We start from the raw sequence: 27,914 nt of genomic DNA on the forward strand, positions 1-27,914 counted from the left end.
GTGGTTTTGGTTGAGCACAGACATTTCATTCTACAACTGATCTCAAAATAAAGAAAGAATAGTGCAAATAGCTACACAAAAGTCTGATTTGTCATGTAAGCAATGAATATTTCTGTTGGAAATTTACTTGTTTTCTTTTTACAGCCATGGCATATCTAGGTCTCCCTCAGATTAGAAACATTAACTATTCTGGGTGCGATTTCTATGTGACTTCATGGAGTATCTATAGCACCCTGGGGGATGGAGGGAATCTTAAGAGCCGTTATAGTCATAATGAACTTAAAGGACTGCAAAAAAAAAAAATAAAAAAATAGACCTGACAAACTTCAGATGGTAGTAAATGAATGTTAGTGGGGAGGTAGAGACACCACTGTATTACCTCAGGAAACACATCTTCTTGCTGGTTAATTTTTCTGTTATGAAGCACCTCAAACAAAGACAGACTTTAACCTACTTTATATTCATAATGATTCATGCAAATTTACCTCCTTTTGAGGCAGGGGGTCAAGTGTTTGAATTCATTCTATAATGAGTAATATCTGCATAGACTTTTTCAGTATAATAATGAGGCATGTTTTGCAGAGACATTCAAAATCAAGACCCACAAAAACAGACAAACTATTTGTGGATTCAATTCACCAGTGGCATATAAAAATCAGAATAAGGATCATAAATACATTTTCAAATTTAGTATTTACCCTCCCATAGTATGGTGTCTTATTTTTTAATGTGGGGTTCAGTACTAAAGGAGAGGGATTAAATAGTTCTTCCTGTATATAGACAAAGACAATAGGCATGCACCATGAGAGCTGTGGCTCTGGCAAAGAACCTCAACATAAATTTGCTACGCATCTATTTTTCCAAATATAAGGCTTTCCTGTCAGGCAGCCAATCATGCAGGAATTGCCAACCGTTCTGTAGATAGGGCAATTATAATTCTCTGTGCACTGCCACTAGACCACCTGCATCCTCACGTGTGATGTGAGTCGGATTTGAACCCAGCTCTCAGGAGATGAATGCCAACCCACCGCTATTTACTATCAACCTGTTTTTCATTATCTTTTATTATCATTAAGAAACACCATTTATAACTGCACCTGACAAACAACTAAGCATAGTGGAAGCTAGCAGACGGACCTCGTGCTATAGAACTTGGAGTTGAGATGTTATGTTCATTTGGGGGGGGGGGGGGAATTATGCAAAGCCCATATTTTCATGTATCATGCTTTGCTTTCATCAACATCTTATTGGAGTTGGAAGTGCATAATGTTTTGTGCTGATATAGAATGAGAATGTCAAATTCTGTTTCAGATAATGCTGCCAGTGTTTTCATGGGAGTATGCCTGTAATTTGTTATTAATCAATTCAATTAGATTCGTTAAAATAAGGGTTTACTTGAAAAAAAAATTGGAAAATGAAAATTTAATGATGTCAAATGAGTCATCGTTTTCTCTTAAGAATTGAAAGTCTATCATCAGATAACGAAGGGGAAAACAGCTCCACCACTTACTTAAAAGGGTAGTTTAGACCATTAGCTGTGGTGTTACTCTGTATAAACAAAATGTAGACAATTATGAAAGAATGTTACAGTTCTTATTGGTTTATTCTAGCATGTTTCAGTAAATGGAAACTTCTAGGAAATATTTTAAATGTGTCTAGTTCTAACTGGGTGATATGCAAATAACCACATGCTGGATTAATAAAAATAAATTAGTCACTTTGCAAACTTCCCTTTTAAGAGTCACCGTACAGGACGACGTGTATTTCAAAAGGGCGTAACACATTAAACTTCATCCTTATCTAGGCTCAAGAGTGAGAGAATTTTACATGGAAACCAAGTATTTCATGTTGGAAGAACTAAATCATGAAAAAATCTTTTGACATCTGGAGGGACACGTTTGTTTGTTCACTTTACTGCAGCACTGTTCGGTCAAAAACAAAACCAGACTGTTCAAGGTTTAAAGATAGGACACTCCCGATGTCATCTCCTTTTTGTGATTGTGGGTACAAATTTCAAAATAGTTAGGAGTTTAAAACTAATTGCCAATACAAGCCACATTGCAAAAATGTATCCCATGCACACTTTTGAAAACATTACTCATAACTGGGTAATTTTCTGACCCACAACCGGGTAAGGAAAAATGCAAATAATTTAAAACAAAAGATCATTTTAGCACAAAACCCTCTCTCAGGGCTTCCAGAGTAGCAGGCAGTGGCATGAGGATATGCCTTAAATCAATAGCAGGAAACCAGGCAAGAGAAATACCTAGACAGGGCAGCATGGAAACAAAGTGGATGCTAAAACAAGTATTATTTTCCGTATTTTCCCAGCAATTATGCTCCTCATTCAGAATCCCTAGGAAGTGACTGGCTTTTCTGTTATACTTTTAGCACTGGCATGTGAAAGTTTTGATTCCCCTGACCTATGAATAGAGAGTCATGAAATGAGGCGCCTGCCAAGCAGGCTTGTAGTCCGGATCCTTCTGGGATCTCCCGCGGCAGGGTCCAAGCCAAGCGGGCAACTTCCCTGACAAGGAGCAAGGCGCAGGTGAGGGCTGGCGGCAAAGCAAGCGAGCAGAAGCTCTGCAGTCGCAAAACCTACCAGCTCTGCACGTATTTACAGTGCGGTCAATAACTGGGCTCGGGATTGCTTTTTGGACAGAGGGAGGTCTGGCACGTACAGCAAGCACAGCTTTTCTCGAAGTAACCAATTGCTTTGGAAATTACACAAATCAGCAGGCCGGTTAGGAGAATACGAACGAAGAGCTGACGTTTTGTGTGGAAAAAACAAGAAATGAAAGAGGACATTATGTCTTTCATGCAAAATGAAAAGTTTGCTACGTGATTTCATTAACAAAAGACCACAACGATATGTACTCAGGTAAATAGAACAACTTCTGACCTTGAAATTGCGTGCTAAATAAATTACCTCAGAGCGAAAGTGATGAGTTCTCATGACAGCATCTGGAAGGGAAGCAGAAAGACACACAGGCTGCATCCATCTCCACCTCAGATTTCGCTCCGGCTAACGGTTTTATGTAATTGCTCGCCCTTCAGCGCATATTCCTGGACGGGGTCTGGCTCTCCCGGCGCAGCTGGCAGCTCCGCCCGGCATTTATATTTAATTCACCGGGAAGAAGTTGAGCATAAAGTTCTGCTGCACTTGAGAGACCGGGGAGGTCTGGGGGGTTTCCCGGCCCCTCACTTCCCTCCGGCGGGCCGAGGCTTCGCTAAGGGATGGGTGGAGACAAGGCTGCCGCAGTCCTGGGCTCGGCTTGAATTTTCTTTAAAGCCTTTGCCCGGCTAAACTGAGGCAGAGCGGGCCTCCGCCGGCAGAAACCGCGGGATGGGCCCGGGCCACCCCCCCTCCGCCCTCGGCGACGAGCAGCATCTCTTACCTCGGCTCCTTGAGCGACCTGAAAAGACGGATTTGATGGGATGCCTCCCCTTCTGGAGCCTGCGGTGCCAGCAGCAGAAGAATAAAATCGTAGCGATGGTCCCCAGCAGCAGCAGGAGCAAGAAGAGGGCGCACTGGATGCTGTAGGGTCTCAGCAGGACCAGGAAAGCCGCGGCAATCATGGCTCAAGCGCCCGGCTGCCCCTGTGCGTGCGCGGGTCTGCGGCGAGCGGCGGGGGGCCGGGCAGCGCCGGGCAGCCTCTCCCCCCGGCAGCGGGGCGGGCATCGCCGCCGGCACCGCGCAGCTGGAGCCGGCAGCCGAGCGGGAGGCGGCGGCGCGGGGGTGGAGGAGGCGGAGAAGAAGAAGGAGGAGGAGGAGGAGGAGGAGCGGGATGAAATTCAGGCCGTGACTCAGCAGCCACCGCGGCGGCGACGGTTGCGGCGGGGCTTCCCCCTCCGCGCCCGCGCGGCAGCCAGCAGCGAGGAGCGTGGCGGGCTGAGCGCCCGCGGGCACCGGCGGGGCGGGGCGGGGCGCGGCGCCGCATGGCAGCCGGCGCGGGCACGGCACGGCGGGGCGGGGCGGCGGCGGGGGGGGGGGGGGGAGGAGGAGGAGGAGGAGGAGGGTACCGCCGGGAGGGAGGAAGGGGCACGGCGCAGCCCGCCGCCGCGGGGACTTGGCCGGGGCGGCCGGTGACATCACGCGCTGGAGCTGCTGCAGAGGGAGGCGGAAAATGGCTGCTGCGAGGTACCGGGGGGCGGGAAGGGGTGGGGGGGGAGAGCGGGCGGCTTCCCCACGCGGGCCGGGGACCCCCTGGGGGGAGAGGGGCTGCCCCCGCTACCGCCGCCGCGGACGGCAGCGACCGGTGGGGCGCGGCGGCGATCGGCCGTGCAGGTCCGTGTGGGTTGGCGGGGGAAGGGGGGGGGATCTGTAGCGGTTTCCCGGGCGGGCAGACCCTGGACCCGGGGCACTGATCGCGGCCGGTTTCGTGGCAAAGCTGTCGCGGGGGGAAGGGATTGGGAGATGCTAATGAGATACATCCCGACAAGGTGATTAGGGTCCTCGTGTTGTGCTGTTCCGTGTTTCTGATGCTGGGATTTAGGCGACGGCTGACTGCGGGAGAGGCTGGGCAGCGGTCCGGGACGCAGCACGGCACCAGTTTTCTTCTGGGTTGTGCCTTAAGGCACGCACCGTGTGTGGTGCTTATATACCGGGCGGTGTGTAATTTGCACACCCGCCGAGACGCTTCCTACATGAAAGCCGCGGAGAAGCTGGCTGGTGCAGGGGGTTTGCTGCAGCGAAGGCTGTTACAGAGCAATACCGTGCAGATACCCTCTTACTGCAGGAAACTGCAACATGCCGCAGCAAGTGTCATCTCCCGTGCCGCTCGTTTACCGCCTTGCCGGAGCTGATGCATCGCATTTAGTATAAAAATCCTGGCATGTGCAGGCTGCAAATGCGGATAATAACAAGAGTTTCTCTCTGTCGCTGTTACTACCTCTGTAGACAACTACATCAACTGCTTTGATGATGCTCCATACTTTCAAAGACTGTTTCAGAGGTCTTTGAAAATGCAGTTTTAAACTCTCTCATACAACGAAACACAAAAAATCACATGCTGAGAATATATCCAGATAATATTTTGCAATATTGTGTTTGCCCGTGTTACTGGGGAAAAAGTTAGGGTTAACTCGTGACGAAATTCTTACTCTTTTCATGGATCTTTGATGTGAGCATATAAATGAGAGGAACATTTCCAAAACTTTATAGAAGTAATGAAAATCTCTGTAAACATTGGAATAACATTGAAATGTTACTGCTTTATATGACTGCCATAAAACTATATAGAAAAGCATATGTGCAAATTAAACTACAAAATATGCAAGCTGGAAGGACAGAGAGGGAAATGTATCTGTGGTAGCTTAAATAAGAACAGGAAAAACTATCTCTACAATACTAAAATTCATTTATCACTGAGCTAATAACACTGTAACACTTTACTGTACCCTTAAGGTTAGGGAAATCCATTTTCATTGAAAGATTCTCTTGATACCAGGTTGGGGGGGGGGGGCTAAGTAAAGAAAGAAAAAAAAAAAAAAAAAAGAAAGTTGGCTTTTAGGTCTATAATATTTTATTCCAGGAAATCATTTCATACTATACGCCAACACAGTGAGCCAAAATAGTCTGTCCTATTACTTAGTAAAATGGAAAGTTGCTACATTGCAGCCTTTGATTTAAAGCTTTCCTTCACTGCCTAGGAACTGACAAATGCTGTAAGGTTGCGTTGCATCACGTGGTGCAGTATTAAAATCTTTCCTAATACCGCAGTACACTGCAGTAAAATGGTTTTAATGCAGGTTACCTGGAGATTATTCAGATGGTTCATGTTTCCTCACTGTAACATGAAGGAAATCAGTGTGATCCTCCCGGCAACGCGCTGCCCTGCTGCAGTGCTTCACTGCAGCGTATTGCAGGAGCAGGAAACTTTTCAACACCTTTCGCTCTGCACTGATTTGTTTCAGAATGGGATGGTAGAGGAAATGTGGCACAGCAGTGACTGCACGGTAAATTGCAGAGAACTGAGAGGGAACAGTTATTTTCACATTGTTCTTGGGTAGCGGTGCATAGAAAACATTTGACAGACAAATCTCTCATGTTAGCTTGTTAGTTTAAGGTTTATAGCTTTTCCCTTCTAAGACTTGGAGCTCATTGGTGTCTCGAGGATAATATTTTGCCAAAAGGCTATAATAGATTTCACGACAACCGCTTAATTTTTTTTCAAATGCGAAAGAGAGTACAGTTTAGTACAAGAAATGCTGACATGCATGATTTTTCAGAGAGCTGCTGCTCCAGGCATCTGAGTCAACTGTCTCATGTATACCAAACTGCTGCTGTGGCTTTCTTTATATTCATCACTGCTCTGTGTTTGTTAAATACTGCGGGGTTTGGTAGCGTGGTTAAAATATTACTTCCATGGTGAATAAAGTTTAAGTTGCTGAAGTTATTTCACATTAAAAATAAGCAAACTATATGTGAGTAGATTCCCACCCACCCACCCACAAATAGTAATAAAGAGAAATTAAAAGAAGCTTTTATATGTATTGCATTTTTAATCTAAGCTTCTTTGCAGAATGTTTTTCAGGGAACTTTTCATAAATCTTAAGGATGATAAACAGAGAAGAGAAAAGGAATGAAGAGAGAAGGTTAAAACAAAACCTCTCAGCTGAGATTTGACCTCAGAAGGAGAATCCCGGAGGTGAAGCTATTTCAGAGAAGAGGAAGTAGAAGAAGGTAACGAAGTCTTGAGACTAACTGTGCCAAGAGTGTGTGGAATGGCAAGGCGGGTCAGAAGAGAGATGTAAGTTGTTGAGAGGCTGAAGCAAGTCCAAAAGGGTTTTATAAGCTAAGAAGGCAGCCTTCGACCCTGAAATAAACAAGGGGTACTGCTGCTGCTTCAGAGTACGCATGGTGTGGCTGCACTTTTGCAGAGATGTGAGAAGGTGGGAGGTAGCGTCCTGCAGATGCATGTTTTGATGGGGATCACAGGGAAACAGAACAGCGACAAAGTCACAGGCATAGCTGAAGTTTTCGGCAGGAGGCTTGGAAGCAGCCTTTTACTTCAGCAATGCTGAAGGAGGAGGTGGTGGTAAGTACTTGGGCAGAGGGATGAAAAAGGAAAGTTCTGCTTCAGACACTCCACAGAAAAGAGGCGACCAGCAAACGTTTGCAGTGGAAAGGGACAGGACAGGACAGGAGGCTGTTTCTCTGGTTGCACTCACTCTTGAATGCAGTTGTTTACCTATTTTCCCAAGTTGCATGAGGGAGGGGAACAGCATGGAAATTATGTCAAACTTCTGCAGTTTAATGGAAGAGTTAAGCAGGGAATGTGTTGTAGCAGCAGCAGCCTTCCTGCAGGGAGACAAGGCAGCACTGACCTAAAATATTCTTTCAGGCAGTCTGTCATGGTAACCTGTTCTGACTTAGCAGCCTTGCCCAGCAAGGCTTAAGGCAGAGATACTTTCTGCCCATACTCTTGCCCTGTATGCAGAATTGTAGTACAATCTATGGACTAGTGCATACTCCTTGATAATTTACATGAGGTTCAGCAACTCTTTTCAACAGAAACTAAAAATCCTAGCTGAGTACCATGGGTTAGGCTGAAAGGATTAAAAAAAAAATGCGAAAAGAAAATACGATGGTATTTTGAGTGGAGAAACCATGTCTGCAGAGATCTGCTGACCTCCCCCAATGTAAGCTGTGGGATTCAAGGGCACTCAACAACTCTCAGAAGGCACCTCTCTGCTCCTACAGATTCAGGCCTTGTGGACCTCATTTTGCAATTGTAAGACCCCCTGTATCAATGAGCCGAAAAAAAAAAAGGTCACATGCTAGATCTGGTGATGTGGACATAAGAATAGGAGATGATACGTGATATGATTTCAGAAGAGTAGCTGAGTAAGTGAAAGGGTAAGATCACTTCCTTTCACTGGTATGTAGGTATGCTTTAAGGACTGTGTTTCTACTAATTAATTATAATTAAGTAAAATATTCTGCTTAAATTACTACTTAACTGGTTAGAAGGGTTCTCTAATCATCTAATGCTTCTTAACAAATACTTTTTTCCTAATCAAAGAGGAACCAAAGTAAATAGAGTAAAAACCAAAGAAGCAAGCAGAGTAAATACAGAAAATATTGTAGTATCTGAGTATTATCAACTTCATTCAATGAAATAATTGACTTTCCCCCTCAATATTTGACTTCACGGGTTACACGCTGTCCTCAGTGTGCTCTCTAGCAGTTTAAGCATGATGTATGAGATGATGTTGTGGGAGTTTCTGGTAGATGATTAACCTTATAAAATACATTCTTCAGCTGAAAGAATAACCATTTCCAGCTTGATACAGGCATCACATTTCAAAAAAAATCTGTAATGTGAAATTATGTGTTCCAAATTCAGCAAGGTTATTGCAAATCTTTGTTCTGTAAAACTTGTTAAATTGTTTGCTCCATACAGTGCTTTGTATGTTTGGAAGGCACACTAGCATTAGTTAATTCTCACAATATCCTTGAAATTAGGAAAATATGTATTATTATTTCAGATCCTTTGAAAAGAGAAGCTAAACTGTAAAGGTTGTTCAATTTACCCAAGACCAAACTGTGTGATTCCAGTGCTGCAGACTAGACCCCTCCATGACTGGAACATTTTACCATCTGCAGGTGTCTCAGCTGACCACGTAAAACCAAATTCTGCCTGCTTTATATATGTAGAAGTAATTGTCCTTATTTTGCTGGTTCATCAACTCACACAACTTGCATGTTTTGATTCCCTCTGTTTATTAGACTGAATGTAAATCGAATAGAGTATGAGCCATGCAGTTGTGCACTCACGGCTTACAGCGTTGCTGGAAAAATGCTGGCAGGAATTCTGTGGGCATAAATTGACTTTGCAGACAGAGAGGCTGATCTTGAGCCTAGATCGAAATATACTGCTAAAGCTCCTATGGCTTTTTTTTTTTTTTTATTACAGCAGTGATATGCCCCTTTGTCCTTGGTTAAAATTTGCTCTGTACTCATTTTTGGCAGTGTTTAATGTAGCAGTTGTCAATCTGAATGTGGCCTTGCATCCCAGAGGGAATTGCACTTCATTAGTATTTTATGTGTGTAATTGGAAGTTGCTTAAGGATTGTTTCAGACCGATACACAACACTGGTCGTTCAGCTTTTATATTAATTTATAAAGTTACATTGAACTACATACACTAAAAAGACATTTAATTTTACGGGAGGGGAAAAAAAATAGCTCTAATAAGGTTTGAGGTTGTTATCCTTGCAGGGAAGATGCCTTTCTGTCAATTCTCCTAAGTGCACACAGAACTACTCTTAGTTGCAGTAATGTTCCCTGGAGTAAGAGGACAACATCTATGTCTCTTGTTCTAGCTCATGACCTTTAATAGTAATGCAGATTTTTTTTTTTTTTTTAACTGGAGATCATCAAGTTCATTCCCTCCTACCAACATGCCACAAAACCAGAGCAACTGAGGAAGAGCTTTGGAGTAAAAGAGCAGGCACTTTGAGTATTAACCAGGCATGACTTCTAATCTATCATCGCTCACCTATGACAGCCAATGAAGACATATGAGTAGAGATAGTTAAGATGCCGCTAGATTATTAAATACTGACCAGAGCTCAAGCCTGGAATTTCCTAGCTGGTATTTCACTTCTATGCTCTTAGAGTTGAAGGGAGAATGTCACCGATAGCAATGCTTTGGGGCAGCACAGCTTATCTGAAGATATAAGATAGCTTATGCCACCTTATAAAAAGAGTAAGATGCCTCCTCTTATAAACTCTCATGAGTATATATATTATAACAAACCTCCATCAGTGGGTTTGTTTGAACAAGTCCAATTTGAAAGTACATTATTTGCACGTGGAAAGTATGTCTGATATTTTTTCAGCCTTTTCCTAAAAGGGTGTTTGGCTGCTTGGGCTGTTAACATAGAGCAAGTGCACAGGTTTTGCACCTCAGCACAGATTTGCATGTGGTCAAACTTTCCCTGATGATGTTGCCTTCCCATAAACATATTTAGACAAAATAACTGAATACCTCACTGGTCTTTAACCTTTACAATTTGGGAGCTGTTAAAATGTGTTGTGTTGAATTACCCAAGCCAGATCAGAATGAGTACGGCCAAGTGTTGGACTCTACAGAGCCATGCTGACTTGTTTCTCCTCCCAGGCTACTTACTGCTTCTAAGAGTTTGGATATGTGAACCTGCATGGAAAGAGCTTTTATGTGACTATTCAAATTCCTGTAGCTTAGGTATCTCATCCAGTTCAACAAATAAACTTATTTTTGTTGGTCTGTATATTAATACATTTTGTTGAGCATGGCATTTGCGAATAAGCAAATCAAAGTGGCTGTTAGTTTTCCATCTGTCAGCTGTGAAATAGCTATTTAATAAAGATACTGATCTGTGATGCAGAATTAATATAACTTCCTGCATCTTGTTGCCTTTATGGGGATCTTTCACTGAGTGTGGGATTAAAATACAGATAAATAAATGTATGCGGTTTATAGGTATGTGAGGTATCTAAGCTCCTGTTCAAACTCAGTTCAGTCATTGGGGCCCAGAGAACAATTCGCTTCCCTAAATTTGTGTGTTTAGTGCTATTTGATGTGCCTGGAGTTAGTAACCACCCTCACGAGCCTGGAAGAGGGTCTAGGCCCTATGTGAGATATGTGCCCATTAGAAGAGGCAGTTGGAGGCCAGGCGTAATAATTTATGGTATCTAAGATTGCACCATGCATTTACTTTTAGGCAACTGAATTGAGCCCTAGAGCATTTGAAATGAGCTGAATTGCTCTCCAGGGAGCTTTAATTGTGTTCAGTAGGGGCTTGACACTCATGACTGTTGGAGTTGCTCAAGGCTGAGACATCTTCAAAGGGACGGTAGTTGTGATAAAAGACCTGTGGGGGATTTGCACTTCTGGAGTAGCAGCTGAAGGCCAAGCAGAATATTAGAGGACACTGGCGCTAGACACCTACGTTTAGGAAGCCAAATTGATCCCTAGATCTCCAGTGATTACAGTGACAACTTAGATAACTGGTGCACCAGAGATACCTAAATGTAAGCATCTTAATCTAGAACTGAATCCTGTCCTGAAAGCCCAATAATGATGCCAGATTGCTATCTTGAAATTTATTAAAACAAACACCATGTTTCACTGTTAGTTGAATAAATTATTAGAACAGAAGTTTAGTACTTCTAGACATACTAAATATACCTGCTTAATAAATTCATCCTTTCCTATCACTCAGTATTACAAATAAAATCAATGGTTTGATGCAAAAATCAGAGCTTTTCCAATAAATTTCTTCAAGCTTTTGATTTAGGCCACAGTCCTACAAAGGGTTTTGGCATATTTAGGTATTAATGTTGTTTTATAGAACTTCCAGGTTGCTAAAACTCACAGCATAGAGGGCGCTACTGTGAAAAATAATGGCTTCATCAATTTCTTGGGCCACTCAAACAGATTTTAGCGTGTGAAGACAAGTGGGATCATTTCTGTGCATTTATAGTCTTGAAAGTTGCAGTAATGTTCTGATACATGCTCCCTCAGATTTCCAGCTGAATTTGGAATACAGCGAGACTGATGATTCTGGAAAATCTGTACGCTGTTTTTCTCAGCTGAGAGCAGCAGATTTGTGCTTTTAAGTCATATTTTCCCATAAAATGACTAAGATATCACACTGTAAATCTTTTGAGGAGTAACAACACTTCTGCATTCTTCCGACAGTGCCTAATTCCACTGAAATCATTAGTAAATCTTACACTGGTTTCAGGGGAATAAGATTAGAACCCACAACAGGGCATGTAACGTATTTAAATATGGTCATGTTTTCTGGAGAACTGGAAATTTTGAGACTTCATTGTAGCCCAAGAGTTTTACACCAACTTTGTGTTTAATGTCCTGGCATGTTTAATGTCCTGACAAGTTCAATGTAAAATCCCATAGGCAAAGTAACACAAACCAAATCTGTGACTACCGCTCATTATGCTGAATTGGAAATAAATAGTTTGAGTGAGATAGATGAATTTCTATCTCAGTAAAGGCGGGCTTTTTTTCCAAGGAAAACTGGGATCATTGAAGGCTGAACTTAGAGGCTAGACAATATAAAATGTTAGTACTTTATCATGGATCTGTGTTATGGTTATGGTACAGTTTCTTGGTTTGCTGAAATCAGTGGCAAAGCCCTATTTTAAGCCGTGGCAGAATCAGACCCATCGAGTGGCCCTACAATCTCGTGTTCTAAATTTGTAATACTCTACACCACGTTTACTGAAAGGAAAGAGAAATAATGATCTCAACATGCCATCTGCCAACTCTCTGGCTGAATGGAACAGACTATGTCAGTCAAAGGGTGAGAGATGTCTTTAAATTACTTTTGTGGGTTTATTTTTTTTTGTTCTGGCTTTTTGGGTTGCTTAGTAACAATATTCTGTGTGCAAATTTGTAGCATCTGTGCAGAATGTGAGGTGTTAACATGTTTGTAAAAATTAAGAGTCAAATTAATGTTTCCTCTGCAGAGCTTTAAAATGAAATGGCTCCTTTTTTTCTCCCCTTCTACAAATTACCTGCTTTTAGAAAAAGTAAAGACAGATTTGTGTCTTAGAACACATAAATCATAAATTTGCATTTTAGTACTTCTTAAATAAGTAGCTAGAATTTTCAAATGGAGAATATAGCAGAAGTAACTTGCAAAACATAAGTGGCTTTCAAAGGTCATATAATTCTGTCTGTGGTTAGCAGCTGCACACAGGGTTATGTCTGTGCACGATTATATATCTTCCAATTAAACCACGGAACACAGCACTCAGTGTCAGAAATCTTACTTGATGACTTGCAGAACTATGTAAGAAAGATTTAAAACAGAGAACCAGATACACTTTAACAGACCTCATCCTCTTGGCTCCCTATAGCAGAAGGTCTATTGGAATCTATCCTACGGCTTCAAAAATAGAAAAAGCTAATATAGGATGGGTTGGACCAAGCCAGCTTCTATAAGGAGACATACCTACTCCTGTATAGTCACTGAATAGTCAGCAAAGAGATATGGGCTCTCCCAAACAGTAAGTTATCCGCTCTCTTTTAGATGCGTGTCTTAGGGTGAGATGAATCACCTCTCTCTCTGTGGTGACTGAGCCAAACATGGCTAGACAACCTCTCACTTTTAAGGCAGTAAAAGTTTGGTAAGATTAATCCCACTCCCCAAGGTTTTTTTTTCCTGATGATACAGTATATTTTGCCTTTGATCTGTTTTGGCAAATAAAACGTTTTAGAGGGAGGCATCTGCAGCAGTCCTGACTCAGACAAGGTTCACGTTGACTCCAGTGGGAGAACAGGGTGAGAAAACACTGCAGGACTTCTCTTCCAGTAAGTGAAGTATTTTACTGTTCCTTTTCCTTGTTAGAGACATTTTGTTCTACCTTTCCATTCCCTTGAATCACTGGCTAGCGATGATGCCAGCAGACAGGTATTATCCCCAGGACCCGTGGATTGTCACAATAAATTCTGTGAAAAGACGTAGTTTGATTTAATGTCTACTGCAGGAGCTGAAGCCATAGCTCCATAACTGAAAAATACTAACAATCAACTATTGCACTCTGTTCCTTTTATTTGGCAGTGTAATAGTTTTGTCATTTTATCTGTAATGCAAGCAGTTGAGCTGATGCCCAGCAGAACTGCAGCAGAGGAGAAGGGACCTGGCCATTCTCCGTTGTTGCCCCACAACTGCTTTCCTGCCTTGGTCCCTTCAAAAGCAGCAGGAGCAACAGGACTGAGCACAAGCTTCGGAAGGCTGCCGGGAGGCTTTCAGACTCCTGCCGGGAGCTAAAGGAATGGATCAACCGCATCCCCATGACTACTTGTGAAATCCATTCCTTATTTCTCTCAGCATCCTATGTAGCTTATATTTTAACTTGGCAGCTGTTAAGACTCCTGGTGAAATAAGTTTAGCTGTTTACTAGTACACCCTCCCACCACAGGCAAGATTTTTGACAGCTCAAAAGAGCTTTATAGATGATGTAGACAAATTGCTGAGCTCCAAGTCCTGCCATGACCATGGTAGAAATTGTCCCTAGCTTTGAGTGGTGGGATGGATTTTCGTGGATCCAGGTGCTTGTCAGGTGTAAAGACTGTGTGAGGGATCTAGCGAGCCATGTGCTTCACAGAGTCTACCAGTGGCACCAGGCTGCTGTCGTGGGCTCCGAACACCCAGAAGTCCACGTCTCCATTGACTTCATTAAGCTGTATAACACGTACGCAAGTACGTTCCAAAAGCTGTTGGACTTGCTACCGATGTGCTTGGTTGGCACAGTGTGTATGTGAATAGCCCCAGTGCCGTGGGGAATCATCGCTTACCCTCCATGATGTGAACAGCCTGTGTATTCAGTGCATCCCTGGAAATCCCGGGCTGGCTTGCTAACCCTGTACAAGCGCAGACCACAAGCGTGTCCCATGGCTCAGAGAATATTTGTCTCAATACAAAATGAGAGGCAACATACAAACTGTTAGAGGACTACAGGGAAACATTTAAAAAAATATAGAAGTCAGTCAATCAGCTGTTAATCTTAGCACACTGGCAGTTCTAACTTTTTTGCAATTCTGCTGACCTTATGTGGGCTTTTAGGAGGGTGATGAAGTAGCTTGCAACTGCCAAGGGCCAAGGAGGGGAAAGCTCAAAGTGCTTCATTTGAGAATCGAAGAACTCAATGATGGGGATTGTTGTCCTGGGTTGATCAGGGGTAGAAGTTAACATCTTCGTGCCAAATGAGAAATGTTAAGCTGACTGGTGTACATACTCAAAAGCAGTTTGAAAAAGAAGGAAAAACACTGATGGTCAATGTGATTGCATGCACGGGCTGTTTTAAATTGTTGAATGATCCCTTTCTGTGGTGTGAGGATCCACTCGGCATGGATCAGTGGCAGAATGAGGCCTCCAGTGATTCATGCTAGGCATAGACATTCAGGCAGCTTCCTCTCCAGAATTTACATGGGATGAATGTTTCCCGGTCTTTCTAACTTGCTTTAAAGACAATTAATGTGAATTCTTGCAAACACAGTCTCCTTTCTTCAGCAGGGCAGTACTTAACAAACCTACTGTTATCACACTCAACACATTCTGCATAAAGGCATGATTTAATACACTTTTTAATGGTGATTTCTTACGCCGCTTGCCTCATTGTATCAGTAAACATGTTGACAAGAGCACAACTGTCTTTCACAAATTAACAAGTTCACCCCTGTGTGAAAAACCAGCTCTTCTGAGGCGTAGTACAGACGTGGTGAATAGTGGTGAGCTGGGCTTCTGCAAACAAATTGACATTGCTTCTCAGTGCACTGCAGCCAGATTTTCTCACTTTGACATAATAGCTCTGCGTAATTCTCCTTTCCTAGCTCTGAGTTACCTTTTTGACAGCCTCTGCATGAGGTGCTAGATTTGCTTCTGACTGATTGAGGCCAAGTAAATCGCAAATCATGCTGTCACATCTGGGAATTCATGAGTTTGCAGCTCTGTAAAATTACTTCACCTCTATGAGCTGACAGGCCAAACCGTATGTTTGTTGGAACGAAGACCGTGGTTTGACAAAATCAGATTTTCTATTTATTGGTTTTATCTGATTTAATAATTTTAAAGTATAAAATATCTTCTCTGGGTATAATGGAAGCACTTAAATGAACCAGTTACATTTCCAGTAGAGTTTAATAATGTATGTTACATTTCACACATTCATGTAAGGCGTATCAGATTAATTAGAAAAATAAAGCACAAAGTATGACTTGCTCTCTTCTCCCAGTGTGGAACTTCAGTGCTTTTTAAAGGACCAGAAATGGTCCTTTGCTTTACAAATATTGTTTTATGTAAGCAAAGGATTTAGCTTTATATTTGGGTCTGGGTTCTCCTTGTTGCTGTTATTCTTCATGAAGCAGCCCAGCTCTTCCAGTCCTCAGCCTGTCATTTCTTTTGTACATCAAGTTTTCCACTGCCAGAATGTGTCATACCTCATCCAGTCAGTTGTCCTGGGTTGTTCTGGGTTGTTTTTTCATGTCTGCAATTGTACATCTTGCTGCCCGTGAGATGATTAATACAGCCCTGGAAGTCATACATCCCTTTTAATAGCATGTAGAACTACTACCTTCCCTCGTTCTAGGAAAAGTTATCACACCTGTATTTTTTAGCCAGAGGCTGGACTGAAAACTTTTGTTGGGGCATATGTAGTAGTAATAGAGATCCTGGGCAGGAGATAGATTAGGCATGGTAGTAATATGGAAGCAAGGGGCTCTTGTGAGTGAAAGCTGTTTTCTGTGCATAATTTTGGAGGCAACTGTCTGATGTACATGTATTGAACAGAGCAGCTTCCATCTTTCAGGGGAGATACAACACGCTGCTTGGCTAGTTTTCACTTCCTTATCCAGGCTATTTTCATACAAGGTAATTACCAAAATCCAGGAATAGGAGGGTTGTTTGGGGCTTTTTAAAGTATTCTTTTAACATTCCTGTGGCATGACATGGAAACAGCTATTTTTCCTATGACGTCCTGCAGGCGGTGTCTGTGTGACAAGAAAACCACTTAACAATGAAAAAATTCACACTGTTTGATTTTGTAAATGATAATTCACTGCAAATTGGAGAGACTTCATGGATACAGGACCTTCCCAATGATGACAATGAACTAGAAAGACTTCTGAAACCAAATGAGCACGTGCTAGTAAACTGGCCTGTGGGAGAAAGAAAGACAGAAAAGCACCTGGTGAAAGTAGTGTACATGAGTGGTGAGTGCAGTTACAGAGCATTTGTCTGATATGGAATTTTAATCTAGTTATAAGGCATTGCTACCTGATTTTCTGGGCTTTGGCCTTTTTTTCCCATCACTTCAGATGACCCCCAAGAGCTGGTGGAAATGATGCAAAAGATACTACGAGCGGATGAAATTACAAAAATACAAGTCCTTGGAAAAGGCAAGAGGAAGAGGATAGAAATGATATTCTCAGAGAGTGAAGACAGTGACCTGGATAAAGAACAGGTGAGTTTCTGTCTTTATGTGCCTGATATTGGTAGGCCCGTAATGGAATGAAATAGACCGTAACTATTGATTCTTCACAATATAATACACAAAATATGTATAGTAAAGGTAGGAATACAGACAGTCTTCACGTGGTACCTCAGCACGATAACCTGTCAGAGTAATTCGTTAGGCCAGTAGATTTTGTCCTTTGCTGTTTGAAGAGAGAAGTGTTATTCAAGACTTGGATGCTGCATCACATTTTCTCCCATAAGAAAAGATGCCTGACCACTGCATAAGGAAGGGAAGGGACCAGGTTTTCTGAGCTTTGTATAACAAAAAGTTATAAACATATTTTTCAGAAACACTAACCAAGAATGTCGAGCGCACAGTGCATAAAAGTTTATGGTATACCATGAGCTACTGTAATGAAAGGCTCTATAGGAATGCAAAGGCACTATTATGCTCTTGTTTACAGGGGATGAAGCATATAAAAGATATGAAGATGATGAATCATATAAAAAGAAAGAAATCATTACAGGCATCTGCTCCTGCCAACATCCTCAGTCAACTTGAAACATCTTTAATTAACAAACAGGTAAACATCTCACCTTCAGCAATTTTAATGTGTTAAGCAAAAGTAAACTGAAATGTATTTGTTTAGGAGGGCATAAGACTTTTGTTTTAGTGAAGTTAATGGTTCTAAAAGTCACTACCTTAGAAAACTGATGAATGGAGAACAGAGAGAGAAGTACCTAACGGTTATGTATTACCCTGACATTTCATTTTGAATTTTAATATGTATGGTAAAATCTATGTTCAGTAACAGCTATTATTAAAATGCACCAACTCTGTTTATACATTCTGAATACAAAAAGAATATTCTGATTTAGCCAGATATTTTAATGTTAGTTTTAATGCTTTAATTTTATGTTGTTGTTGCTCTAGATAGCATGTTTTGGTTTTTGTTTTTTTTTCCAGAGAGAAACATATTCAGGAAGCAACTTTCTGTATAGTGAAAGTAGCAGTGATGATGAAGAGCCTTTATTTCATCTATCCAAGGTAGAACTGTGTGCCAAAATAAAAAGTCTCAAGAGGAAGCTGGCAGACACCATGAGAGAAAACTGCCGCCTAAGGCAGTCCCTGGTGATGCTTCAAGGTAAAGTCAGGGGAAGTGTTTTGATGAGGAGGAAAGCCTGAAGGTCATGAAAAGCTTGATTTATAAGAGGCCATTTGGATAGGAATTATGGATGCTCAAGCACCTGACACGATCAAGGCCTACCATTAGCATCAAAGTCTTTGATACATGGCAACATTTAATTCCAGCAGCACTTAGAAAAAACTGTCTTAAATGGAGGCCATGCAATCATAGAGTTAGAAATGGAAAAATCTGTCTAAATCTCGTCAGTCGTTCCCAAGAGAACCTTTCTGTATGCTGTATATAACCACCGGCTAAGGTCAAACACTCCACTGACCAGTCCAACTAATCTTATTTTTTAACAGTTATTCTTGATCTACTGAAATTTTCTTTATTCTGGAATTATTTCATTTCTAATTACTTTAGTAATTCCTCATTATTGATAATCTGAGTTAGTTCCAGGTACAACAAGTTTAGTCCTTTCCCAGAGGTGAGCCATATTGTTCTTTTATAAATGAATCCTTCATCACTTAGTGATCACCTCTGAAGCCCCTCTTACTTGTCCCTGTCCCTTACTCTGGGGCAGCCAAGACTGAATCCAAAATTTCAAAACATTAGTGAATGAATAAGGTTTAAAGAGGTTTTGCTGCTTCTTAGCTACGTCATACCATCCCTGGACAGCCTAGTATCTCTCTGTATTGTCGTATGATTTTGCAAGTGCTTATCAGTTTCAGTGCCCACCCGATTCTGTTCCGTATGTTATTCATCTTGGTTTGAATCATTCATCTCCACTTTTCTGAGTATTATTTTTAAACATTTTGTTAGTGTCCGACAACTTTTCTTACACGTTTACGTCCATTTGCCTTACATCTTAAGCACTTGTATTAGTCTTCAACAGTATTTTCTAGTAATTCAGTGATTCTGTATCTTGCTGATTCTTCAGCCCTTGCATCCTTTTCACTCTGCTGAATTGATTCTTCTTAATGGACTCAGTAAAAGTTTATATTTGAAAATAAATATTACTTGGAGAAAAGGCCACTTAAAAGATATTCTCTATAGATTAAAAAAGAGGGAAAAAAGTCCATGCAGTCTATGTAACTTCTTTGAAGCAAAAAAAGAAATCAAATCAGACATAACATTACTTAGCCCACATTCAATAGCTTTACAGACTTGTAGAGATTTTGAGATAGCAAAAAGCAAACAGAGAAATAGGCAGCTTAGTGCCACGATGGGCATAAACTAATGGTTCCTCTTAGCCTTGCAGAGAACCAATCATCTATGCTATTCTAAAAACAGAGGCCAGATCTTCATGGGTGGGGACAGCAGAATGGCAGGAAAGGCTTTGAGAGAATAGGAAAAAAGTATGTTAACGTGTTTTTGCTGACTACTATGACTCTTTTGCAGTACAATGGGAATCTAATTACAAAAATATACATCCTTACGTAATTAGAGTCTGAAAGCTGCAATTACTTTTACCCATCACTTTCCATTTGATTTCAGTGTTGCCACAGGCAGTGACCCATTTTGAGGAACTGGTAGGGATGGCTGAAGCACTGCTCAAAGGGGGAGTGACATCATCTACGTCCAGTCTGCATTCACATGCAATTTGGAAAGCATCTAACAATCCGTTAGCAGATTCATATGCAGCTGTGCATAGTAACTCCAGCTCACCAATAACTCTGAATGTGGAAGATGAGGAGCAACAGACTGAAAAACAGGTCAGTTAAAAGGCAATTTCAGGCATAAAAATTAAAACTTTATACAGTACAAACTTTACTGTTATAGTATAACAAATATAAAAAATAAGCATCAGCAAAAATAATTTTATCATCATTCAGTTGATGACGTGATTAATGAGCTCCTTTTGTGCAGAAGGCTCTTTCCATGAGAAACACTAGACTTTTAATTCAGTGTGCTGGTACACTTTCAAACTCGCTTTGATTTTGGTGGCTTTGCACATCTGTGACTAAGGGCAGAAATGCGGATGCATGAAGAAAATACTGAGATCCGGGGATAAGTTCCAGTCTAATGCTTTGGATGCCAAAGGGGAATAGTAGTGTTTCAGAGATAATCTAAGAAAAATACCAGCAGTCTGTTTAAACTGTTAATAAGTAAATAGAGAATGGTACATTTCTGCTCTTGTTCCAGACACTGGCCAGCAGTTAAGTAGAAAAATATATATATATACACACACACACACACACACACACACAAAGTAAAGATGTTCTCCTATTCTCTGCAATTATAACAGAGCATAACTGAGAAGTCTCAGGCACAGAGGCTGTACATGAAAAATATAAAGACTCAACCAAAAGAATAATTCTAGCTTCTGCATTGACGATTTACATAAACATTCCTATGCACTGAGTCATGCCAGTCGGAGGAAATCATTCTCGTGTGTTGTCATGGGGTCCTAAAAACCAAAGAAATCTATTAAGAATTATCAAGTTATGTTTTGACTGAATATTGCAATACACAAAATTTGACCTAACATCTCCAAAGAAATAAAAAGACCTAATTTTCTAAGCAACCTAGCCTTACTTAATAGAGGTAGCTCAAAATTGCCCATTAGGAGAGTTCAAATACTTAGGCTGTACAACTGCTGTGTGTAGAAGTCACTCTCAAAACCCAGGACCAGATGTCACAGTTCTTAGGGCATGTCTGCTCGGAGGCAGGAATATTAGCTTGGGCATAGTGCCATGCTCCCAAGGCTGTACAGAATCCACGCCAGAACTGGACCACAGCCAGCCTGCATGGAGTGCAAGCAGAAGGACTTAGCTATGTCTGAACATGTCCTGTCTCCACTAGTGAGTAATAAGGATCGCTCGGTGAAGTGTTTGCTAGGATGAATGGCACTTTTCATTTTCCTTTGCTAGGAACTGTCTGCCCCACACTTGCTTCTGAAAAAACATCAACCTGTGTGTACAGTTGCAAACATTGAGTGGTATGCAAGTTTAGCGTTGATCTCAAGCACACAGTTTGCAGAGATTACTTTTGAAATTGTGGTTTAAAAAAGGAAAACTTAAAAAAAATATTTCAGAGGTAATATTTCTAGAGAACCACAATAGTTATGCTTATGACCAATTTTGTTTTCCAGTTCAAGATCGAAAAGTGGCAGATCGCACTTTGTAACAAGAGCAAACCTCAAAAGTTTATAAATGACTTGATGCAAGCACTTTATACACATGAATACATGGCTACACACAGCCTGACAGGTGCGAAGTCCTCCTCTTCAAAGGATAAAGCAGCGAAACCAGCTATGAATCAGAATGAAGTTCAAGAAATCATAGGTGATGACTTGTTAACATTACTCAATGTGGCACTGATCTGACAGAGGGCTTTCTCTGAGGGAGGGGCTGTAATGCTTAACAGTTAGTCTGTGCCGTTTCATATTTCCTTCTTCAGCTACAAACTTTTTTAACCCATCTGTTATAAATACGGTCAGTGAAATGCTAAGTAGTAGTATTTCTATTGTGTGAATTTTGTGGTTTTTACTTAAGTGGCTACTCAGCACAGTGATACTTAAATTTTTTTAGCCTTTGAAAGGTTAATCTACAACAGTCAAACTTGGAGCATGACAATTAATGGTTAAGGGAAGGCAAAGACAGGACACACTGGGATCAAATTTAAAATAATGTCTGCTATATTCTGAAGTTAGTGAATGTTACGAATTCTGACATTTTAAATAGCGCTGGAGGCAAAATGAGACAATAAGTATAGAAGACAGGAATAGTGATCAGAGAAGCAAACAAAATTTGTTTTATGCTGAGGTTTAAGGCAAAAAAATGTTTGGTGCGTAAGAAAGAGAATCATTTCAGATGGAAGTAGCAGCTTTAAAGAAAACAGTATTTTGTGAGCACTTGAAGCCTGATTTTTATTGGATTCACACCTATAGCTTAATACTTGAACAACATAGCCTAAATTCCTGTACTAGAATCCCTCGCCCATTGCCATTCCCTCGGACTTCTCTAGTTCTCTCAGTTCCCTTCCCAGCTTAGCTCCAGTTCCTGTACCTTGGTCCAGTTTTGTTGAAGTTGGCCAGCAGTTTCAAAAGTTATCAGTTGCAGAAACCTCTTTTTCTTAAGAACCTAGCTAGAGAAGAAGGTCCAAAGTCAAGAGAGGGAAAAGGAAACAGTGTGTAAGATGGTGAAAATATATTTAGAGGTGGTAAGATGAGGCAATTTCAGAACGATGTATGAGAAAAATTAAAAAGATTTCATGGGATGAGAAGAACGGTTGGACTCGATGATCTTAAGGGTCTTTTCCAAGCTAAATGATTCTGTGATTCTAAGAGCTACTAGGGACTTTTCTAAAGGTGGATTCTGGGGAAGAGTCTAGGCAAAACTGAAAAGGGAAGCAGAGAAGATAATCAGGACATCGAATACAGCATGCTGCAGAGAATTCAGTGACAAAGGGGAGCCTATAGAGAAGTCAAAGAAGTTTGTTAAGGCAAACAAGAACACTCCTGAATTCAAGTAGAAAAGTCTCAACATTATACAAGAGAAGAAGAAAAATAAGAAGGAAGCCTGGGAGTTCTAGGACTGTAGAAAATGAGTTAGTAGATCAGATTATTTAAAGAAGATGGAAACTGTAAGACTTCAAAATCAAAAGGGAAAAAAAAACAAGGGAAGGGAAGATGATGGAGAAGAGGAGAGCAGGAGATGCATTCCTGATGATGAGTCCTGTTAGGGTTTTTTGCATTCAAAAAAAGGTAGCCAGGCAAAACAGAAGGGAAATGTTTGGGGAAGGAGACGTCACCTGCAAATGAAAATTAAGGAACAAAAACTGTAAGATTCAGAGGCACAAGGACTGACGAGGATAGGATCTCTTTGATCAAGAACAGAACAAAGGAAGAGAGGATGAGCAAACACAAATCACTTACTACAGGAAGCCCTTGTGGCCCTGGAGTTCCCTTTGAGTTTGCCAAGAGCAGGCACAGCAATATGAAAGGCACAGAGAAAAGCAAGAGCTGGCACGTGCAAAATCTATGAAGTAGTGAGCGAAGACAGCAAAGTAACTAGAGCTGAAGCGGAAGTAGCTGGAAATTTAAAAGACGCAATAAATGTATTTTAGATCATACATCTCTGGTTTCCCTGATTTGGGGGCCTCATATATATCATCTCTTTATTTTGCAGGAATCACAAAACAGTTGTTTCCAAACACAGATGATGCTTTAATTAGGCGAATGATGGGACAAAAACTGAACAATTGCACCAAGAAGCCAGTTTTAAGCAAAGATCTTAACTCAGGTGCTTTTCAGAAGCATAGCTTTTGGTAAGTCTTAAAAAAAATTGTAGCCTGCAATGTGTAATTCCATATATTACACCATGGTAACAAAATGTAAAAGCAATCTTAAAATTACCATGAAGATATATGTTCATAAATGCATTGCCAAGTAGGTAAATAACCTCGTACAAAAAGTACGTAATACAGAAGCAGTCCAGCTTAACATTACAGCACAAAAAAAGAGTTGTTCATTGTAGGCAAAGCAGCACAAGGCTATTAAATTACAGGAAGAGAAGACAGAAGTAAACACATGGAGTTACTTTGATCAAGATGTCTATTTTAGATTTGGCATTATTTACTTTTCTTATTCTCTGTAGGCTCTCCAGAGACCAGTCAATTCCATTTTCATGTCACCTGTTGTGCCTCAATTAACCCACAAGTGAAGATAAGGAAAATCACACCTCTTTTGTACCTACCGATAACCGTACTGTAGGAGAGCTAAATTAGCCTTCTTTTACTGCCAGAGTCTAAATTATTTGGGCAGAGGAATTATTAAATAATATCTTGCTTATTATGGGCATTCTTACCTTGTGAACGAGACTAGTCTAAAATTGCTGAACTCATCCCTATCGTCGGTGAAGTCAGCTATTTGCATAGTTCTGTTTCCATATATACCAAATGTACATATCACAGAATAGTTGAGGTTGGGAGGGACCTCGGGAGATTGGCTAGTCCAACCCCCACTGCTCAAAGCAGGGTCATCTAGACCAGGTTGCTCAGAGCCATGTACAGTCGGGTTGAGTATCTCCAAAGATGGAGACTCCACAACCTCTCTGGGCAACCTGTGCCAGTGCTCAGTCACCCTCACAGTGAAAAAGTGTTTCCTGATGTTCAGACAGCACCTCCTGTATTTCAGTTTCTGCCCATTGCCTCTGGTCCTGCCACTGGGCACCACTGAGAAGAGGCTCCATCCCTCCCATCAAATATTAATACACATAGATAAGATCCCCCTGAGCCTTCTTGAGACTAAACAGTCCCAGCTCTCTCAGCCTCTCCTTGGGAACAGGATAAGGGATTAACAAGGAACAGGATAAGAGATTAAAATCAGTGAGACAGGGAGAACAGATCTGTCCTTACTTAGACTTTCCATACTGAAGTAATATTTTACTTCTTCCTAGTTCAGTTATCTCGTGCATGTTTTAAAATCCATATTTGCAACTGTAAGACACTTCATAACAACAAAAAAAACCCCAAACAAACAAACAAAAACACTTCAAGATATTTGCCTATGTTACATACGACACAATTGTTTGAAAAGTAGCAGTGCTTTGCTACTAAAATTCCTCTCTAAGCCACCTGGAAGTACTCCATGGACCACCAGTGGTCTGTGAATTACTACTTGAGAAATACTCAGATAATATCTATTGGAAGAATCCACATACACAGGTTTTCCCATCTGGAAACAATAAACAAATGCACCAGTCTGGCTAAAATACAGTTTACTATGTTAATGCTTTTCTCCTAGAGATGAGAAGGCTTCATAAAACAAAGGTCCTCTGTATTTGTAACATACAGTGTGCATTGATTCACTGTAGTATTTTTCCTTGTCCTTGACACAGGTGGTAAAAATAACAGCACAGAAACAGAGACTCTGTCTTCTTTGAAAGTATTAATTCTTAAATATTTTATATTTTACATTTTTATCTTCATAAGATGAATCCATAAATTTTGCTAATTCCTGAGTCTTCTCATCTACAGACACAGTATTCCTGAAGCCTTGATGGGAGGATCTTGAGCTAGCACTATAACAATTCTGGGTTGTTTTTTAATACTGCCTATAGACCTTTCCATTTAAGCTTGGTAACTTAAAAATGTCTTTATGTCTGTTATTGATAAGTGCTTATGTAAAATCCAGTCCAATATCCATTGAAACCAATGCAAATATTGCCTGCACAGTCACTCTTGAATGGATGATTATTAGAATGCATTTATAATGCATTCATTTTACACCTATTCAGAATTTCCTCACTGTAAAAGCATTTAAGCACCTTGTAAGTAATCGAGATAACAGTAGTGATTCCTTTAACTCAGACACAAGTTTTCTCTGTAAGAAAATCAGGAGAATTTAAAAGTGCTCATAATCTCACTGTTACTCCTCCAGTTCACCTTCCAGCCATGAAGTACAGAGAGGGGTCAAGAGAAAATCCTGTTGTGCAGTACCTTTAGTAACAACTTACTTACACACAAGTTACTAACTTTTCAAACTGGTGATACTGCAGTTTTGATCTCCTCCCTTGCTGCTCCTCCTTCCTTGCCCACCTCCTCGGCCTTTCCCCAGAATACAATTACGATTCAAGAGAAGGAATTGGGAGTAAAATCCAACGAGACAGACAAGTCACCATCTCAGATCCATTAGGCTGAGATGAAACAAGAAGAAGGGGAACGTGTCAATGAAGAAAACTAGTTAACTAGCCAATAAACAAACTCTGCTGCTCAGAAACTAAGAACAGTAGTAATTGCTCATTTAATGTTAATATCTCAAGCTTAGTTATAAATTGTCTCAACAGTGGTTCAACAGCTGCTCCTCAGGGCATCATCTCTTCGGCTGTTCCTCCCAGCACACAAGACCAGCAGGATGATGATTCACCAGCTGCTAATGCACAAATTCAGCAAAGTGACAGCCGTCTGACTCCCCCACCTCCCACCACACAAGGTCAGCAGGAGTGTTTCAAACCCACTCCTTCTAAGGTGGAGTCTCATCTACCCAGAAGCTCACCAGCGCCCTCTCCCAACCACGGTTGCGGACGGGATCTCAGGAATTCAGACAAGGAATAACAGATGGTATTTCATACCATTTCAAATTCTCAACAGAGATTAAGGAGTAGTATAAAATAAAAAAAGAAGTAATATCTGAATAGGCCTAGCAACAGTGGACAGAGATACTGCAAGCAGAATAGAAGCCTGAGAACCATTTTCTCAAGCAAATGAAAATCCCACAGCCTAGAAAAAAATGAAGGCATATCAATATCTTTGGCTTTAAGATATTATTAAATATATGCATGTTATGCAGTAATTCAAAAAATATAAACTTGTTCTGAAGAATATAAGAGATCCCCTTAGTTAGAAAAAAACATTATTTAAAGTAATACCAAAAGAATGTATAAAAGGAACCTTAATCCCCTTGCTTTCACCTTGACAGCTGATGGAAAACTGCTTTACCGATCAGAGAAAGCTATTGCATATTAATACAAACAAGATATAGAGGTATGAAAAGAGAATAGAAAAATTTCCTAGTGAAATGAAGACTATGGCCAGCACAGGGTTAGAAAGCACAGGGCCGCATGAGCAGAGAAGAAATAAAATAGGTATTTAAGGATGCTGTTAACTTGGAAAGAAAACATTCTTAGGGCAATGAAACTGCAGCTCTCAAGATGTCTGCAGGAAAGAAGCAGCTCATTTTTAACCTCTGAAGTTGGAAAGGCAATGAAAGAAGCCGTGTTCCCTCTTAGCTCAGGGAATAGTCTTCCAGGATAGCCTGTTTGGTTGTGGAGGCCGTGGCTTCTCTCACAGGCCTTCTGCTGCTGGTTTGGCAGCTCTCACTCTCTCTTCTTCCCTGAACATCGGGTCCATAGGATAACGGTGCCTGATCCCTCCAGTCAGGAAATGGAGGACAATCTGTTGGAAGCGACTAGTAAAGGGCAGAGTTGCCAGCCTCTACTCCCTGTGTTTCGATTTTGGTATGCTACCTCTTGCTTAGAGAAAGGGTGGACAAGTAGAGTATTCCTCATGGGACTGGGACCAGAAAAATCCCAGTAACTGGGCAGTTCCTTTTGAGACCTGACACCTCTTGTGCCAGGGAGCAGCTGGCAGTCACACACCCTGTAATTGCCGGAGGAGGAGGAGGGAAGGTACATTTTTTTCCTTCCTGATGATTCCAAGTTTACAGTGTGACGGTAGCATGGGAAGGAGAGAACGCTTGGATTATAGCTTTTGTGTCTGAGTGTACTTCTCCCAGAACAGAGAGTACTAATAGTTAAATCTATTTCATACGTGGCAAACAAGCAACTAAGGAATCAAGATGAAAAAAAAAAAAAAAAAACAACATAAAGTTTAAGAAATCTAGCTTGATTTGAGGAGGATTTCTATAACTCAGGACATCTGAGTTATAGAAATAAATTAGAAATAGTATTAGGGTGAACGCCGGGAAAAAAATCTGAAGATTAAGGTTAGCAGCCAAACACCTCTAAAGGGAAGTGCTGCAAGCCTAACTGTGCTAGAACAATGCACTAATATAATGCACCGTGGGGAAGACTTTCGTGTAGGCTGGGGTATGAATTAAGTGACCTGCTAGCCTTTTTCATCTCTCATGTCTACCAATTCCTTGTAGATAGGATCAGGATGAAAGCAGGTATGAAATATGATGTAAGTTCTATCTCATGTTATTAACTACCATCCATAAAATGCAACAGAAGGATGTTTGCTATTATGTACATTTTGTATATGTAACTGTATGTACAGCATATAAGAATGTATATAATTAATCATATTTTTGAAGCAACTTTCTATCAAATAAAATGAAACATTACTATG

At 41.0% G+C, this 27,914-nt stretch overlaps 2 protein-coding genes across 6 annotated transcripts in view; one reads left to right on the plus strand and one right to left on the minus strand.

Annotated features, from left to right (window-relative positions):
- The window catches only part of DST (dystonin), a 315,857-nt gene extending 312,278 nt beyond the window's left edge, over positions 1-3,579 (minus strand). For both annotated transcript variants that reach the window (XM_076332973.1, XM_076332971.1), the window contains exons 1-2: positions 3,399-3,579; positions 2,930-2,964 (exon numbers count right to left, since the gene is read on the minus strand). In XM_076332973.1, the coding sequence (XP_076189088.1) occupies positions 2,930-2,964; positions 3,399-3,579 (216 nt within the window). The remainder of the gene's footprint in view (positions 1-2,929; positions 2,965-3,398) is intronic.
- A 478-nt stretch (positions 3,580-4,057) lies between these two features.
- BEND6 (BEN domain containing 6) lies at positions 4,058-27,914 on the plus strand. Of its 4 annotated transcripts, XM_076332974.1 has the most exons (10): positions 4,058-4,141; positions 6,525-6,685; positions 16,502-16,730; positions 16,836-16,981; positions 17,439-17,558; positions 17,942-18,119; positions 19,599-19,816; positions 21,196-21,388; positions 23,234-23,372; positions 25,892-27,914. In XM_076332974.1, the coding sequence occupies exons 3-10, from the start codon at positions 16,535-16,537 to the stop codon at positions 26,157-26,159; spliced, it is 1,458 nt and encodes a 485-aa protein (XP_076189089.1). In that variant the 5' UTR covers positions 4,058-4,141; positions 6,525-6,685; positions 16,502-16,534; the 3' UTR covers positions 26,160-27,914. The 4 variants fall into 4 exon arrangements, with proteins under 4 accessions (XP_076189089.1, XP_076189091.1, XP_076189092.1 ...); XM_076332976.1 differs by lacking the exon at positions 6,525-6,685; XM_076332977.1 differs by lacking the exon at positions 23,234-23,372 and having other exon boundaries at positions 25,892-26,075.

Source organism: Aptenodytes patagonicus, chromosome 3 (assembly GCF_965638725.1).
Source record: "Aptenodytes patagonicus chromosome 3, bAptPat1.pri.cur, whole genome shotgun sequence".
Classification (NCBI taxonomy): domain Eukaryota; kingdom Metazoa; phylum Chordata; class Aves; order Sphenisciformes; family Spheniscidae; genus Aptenodytes; species Aptenodytes patagonicus.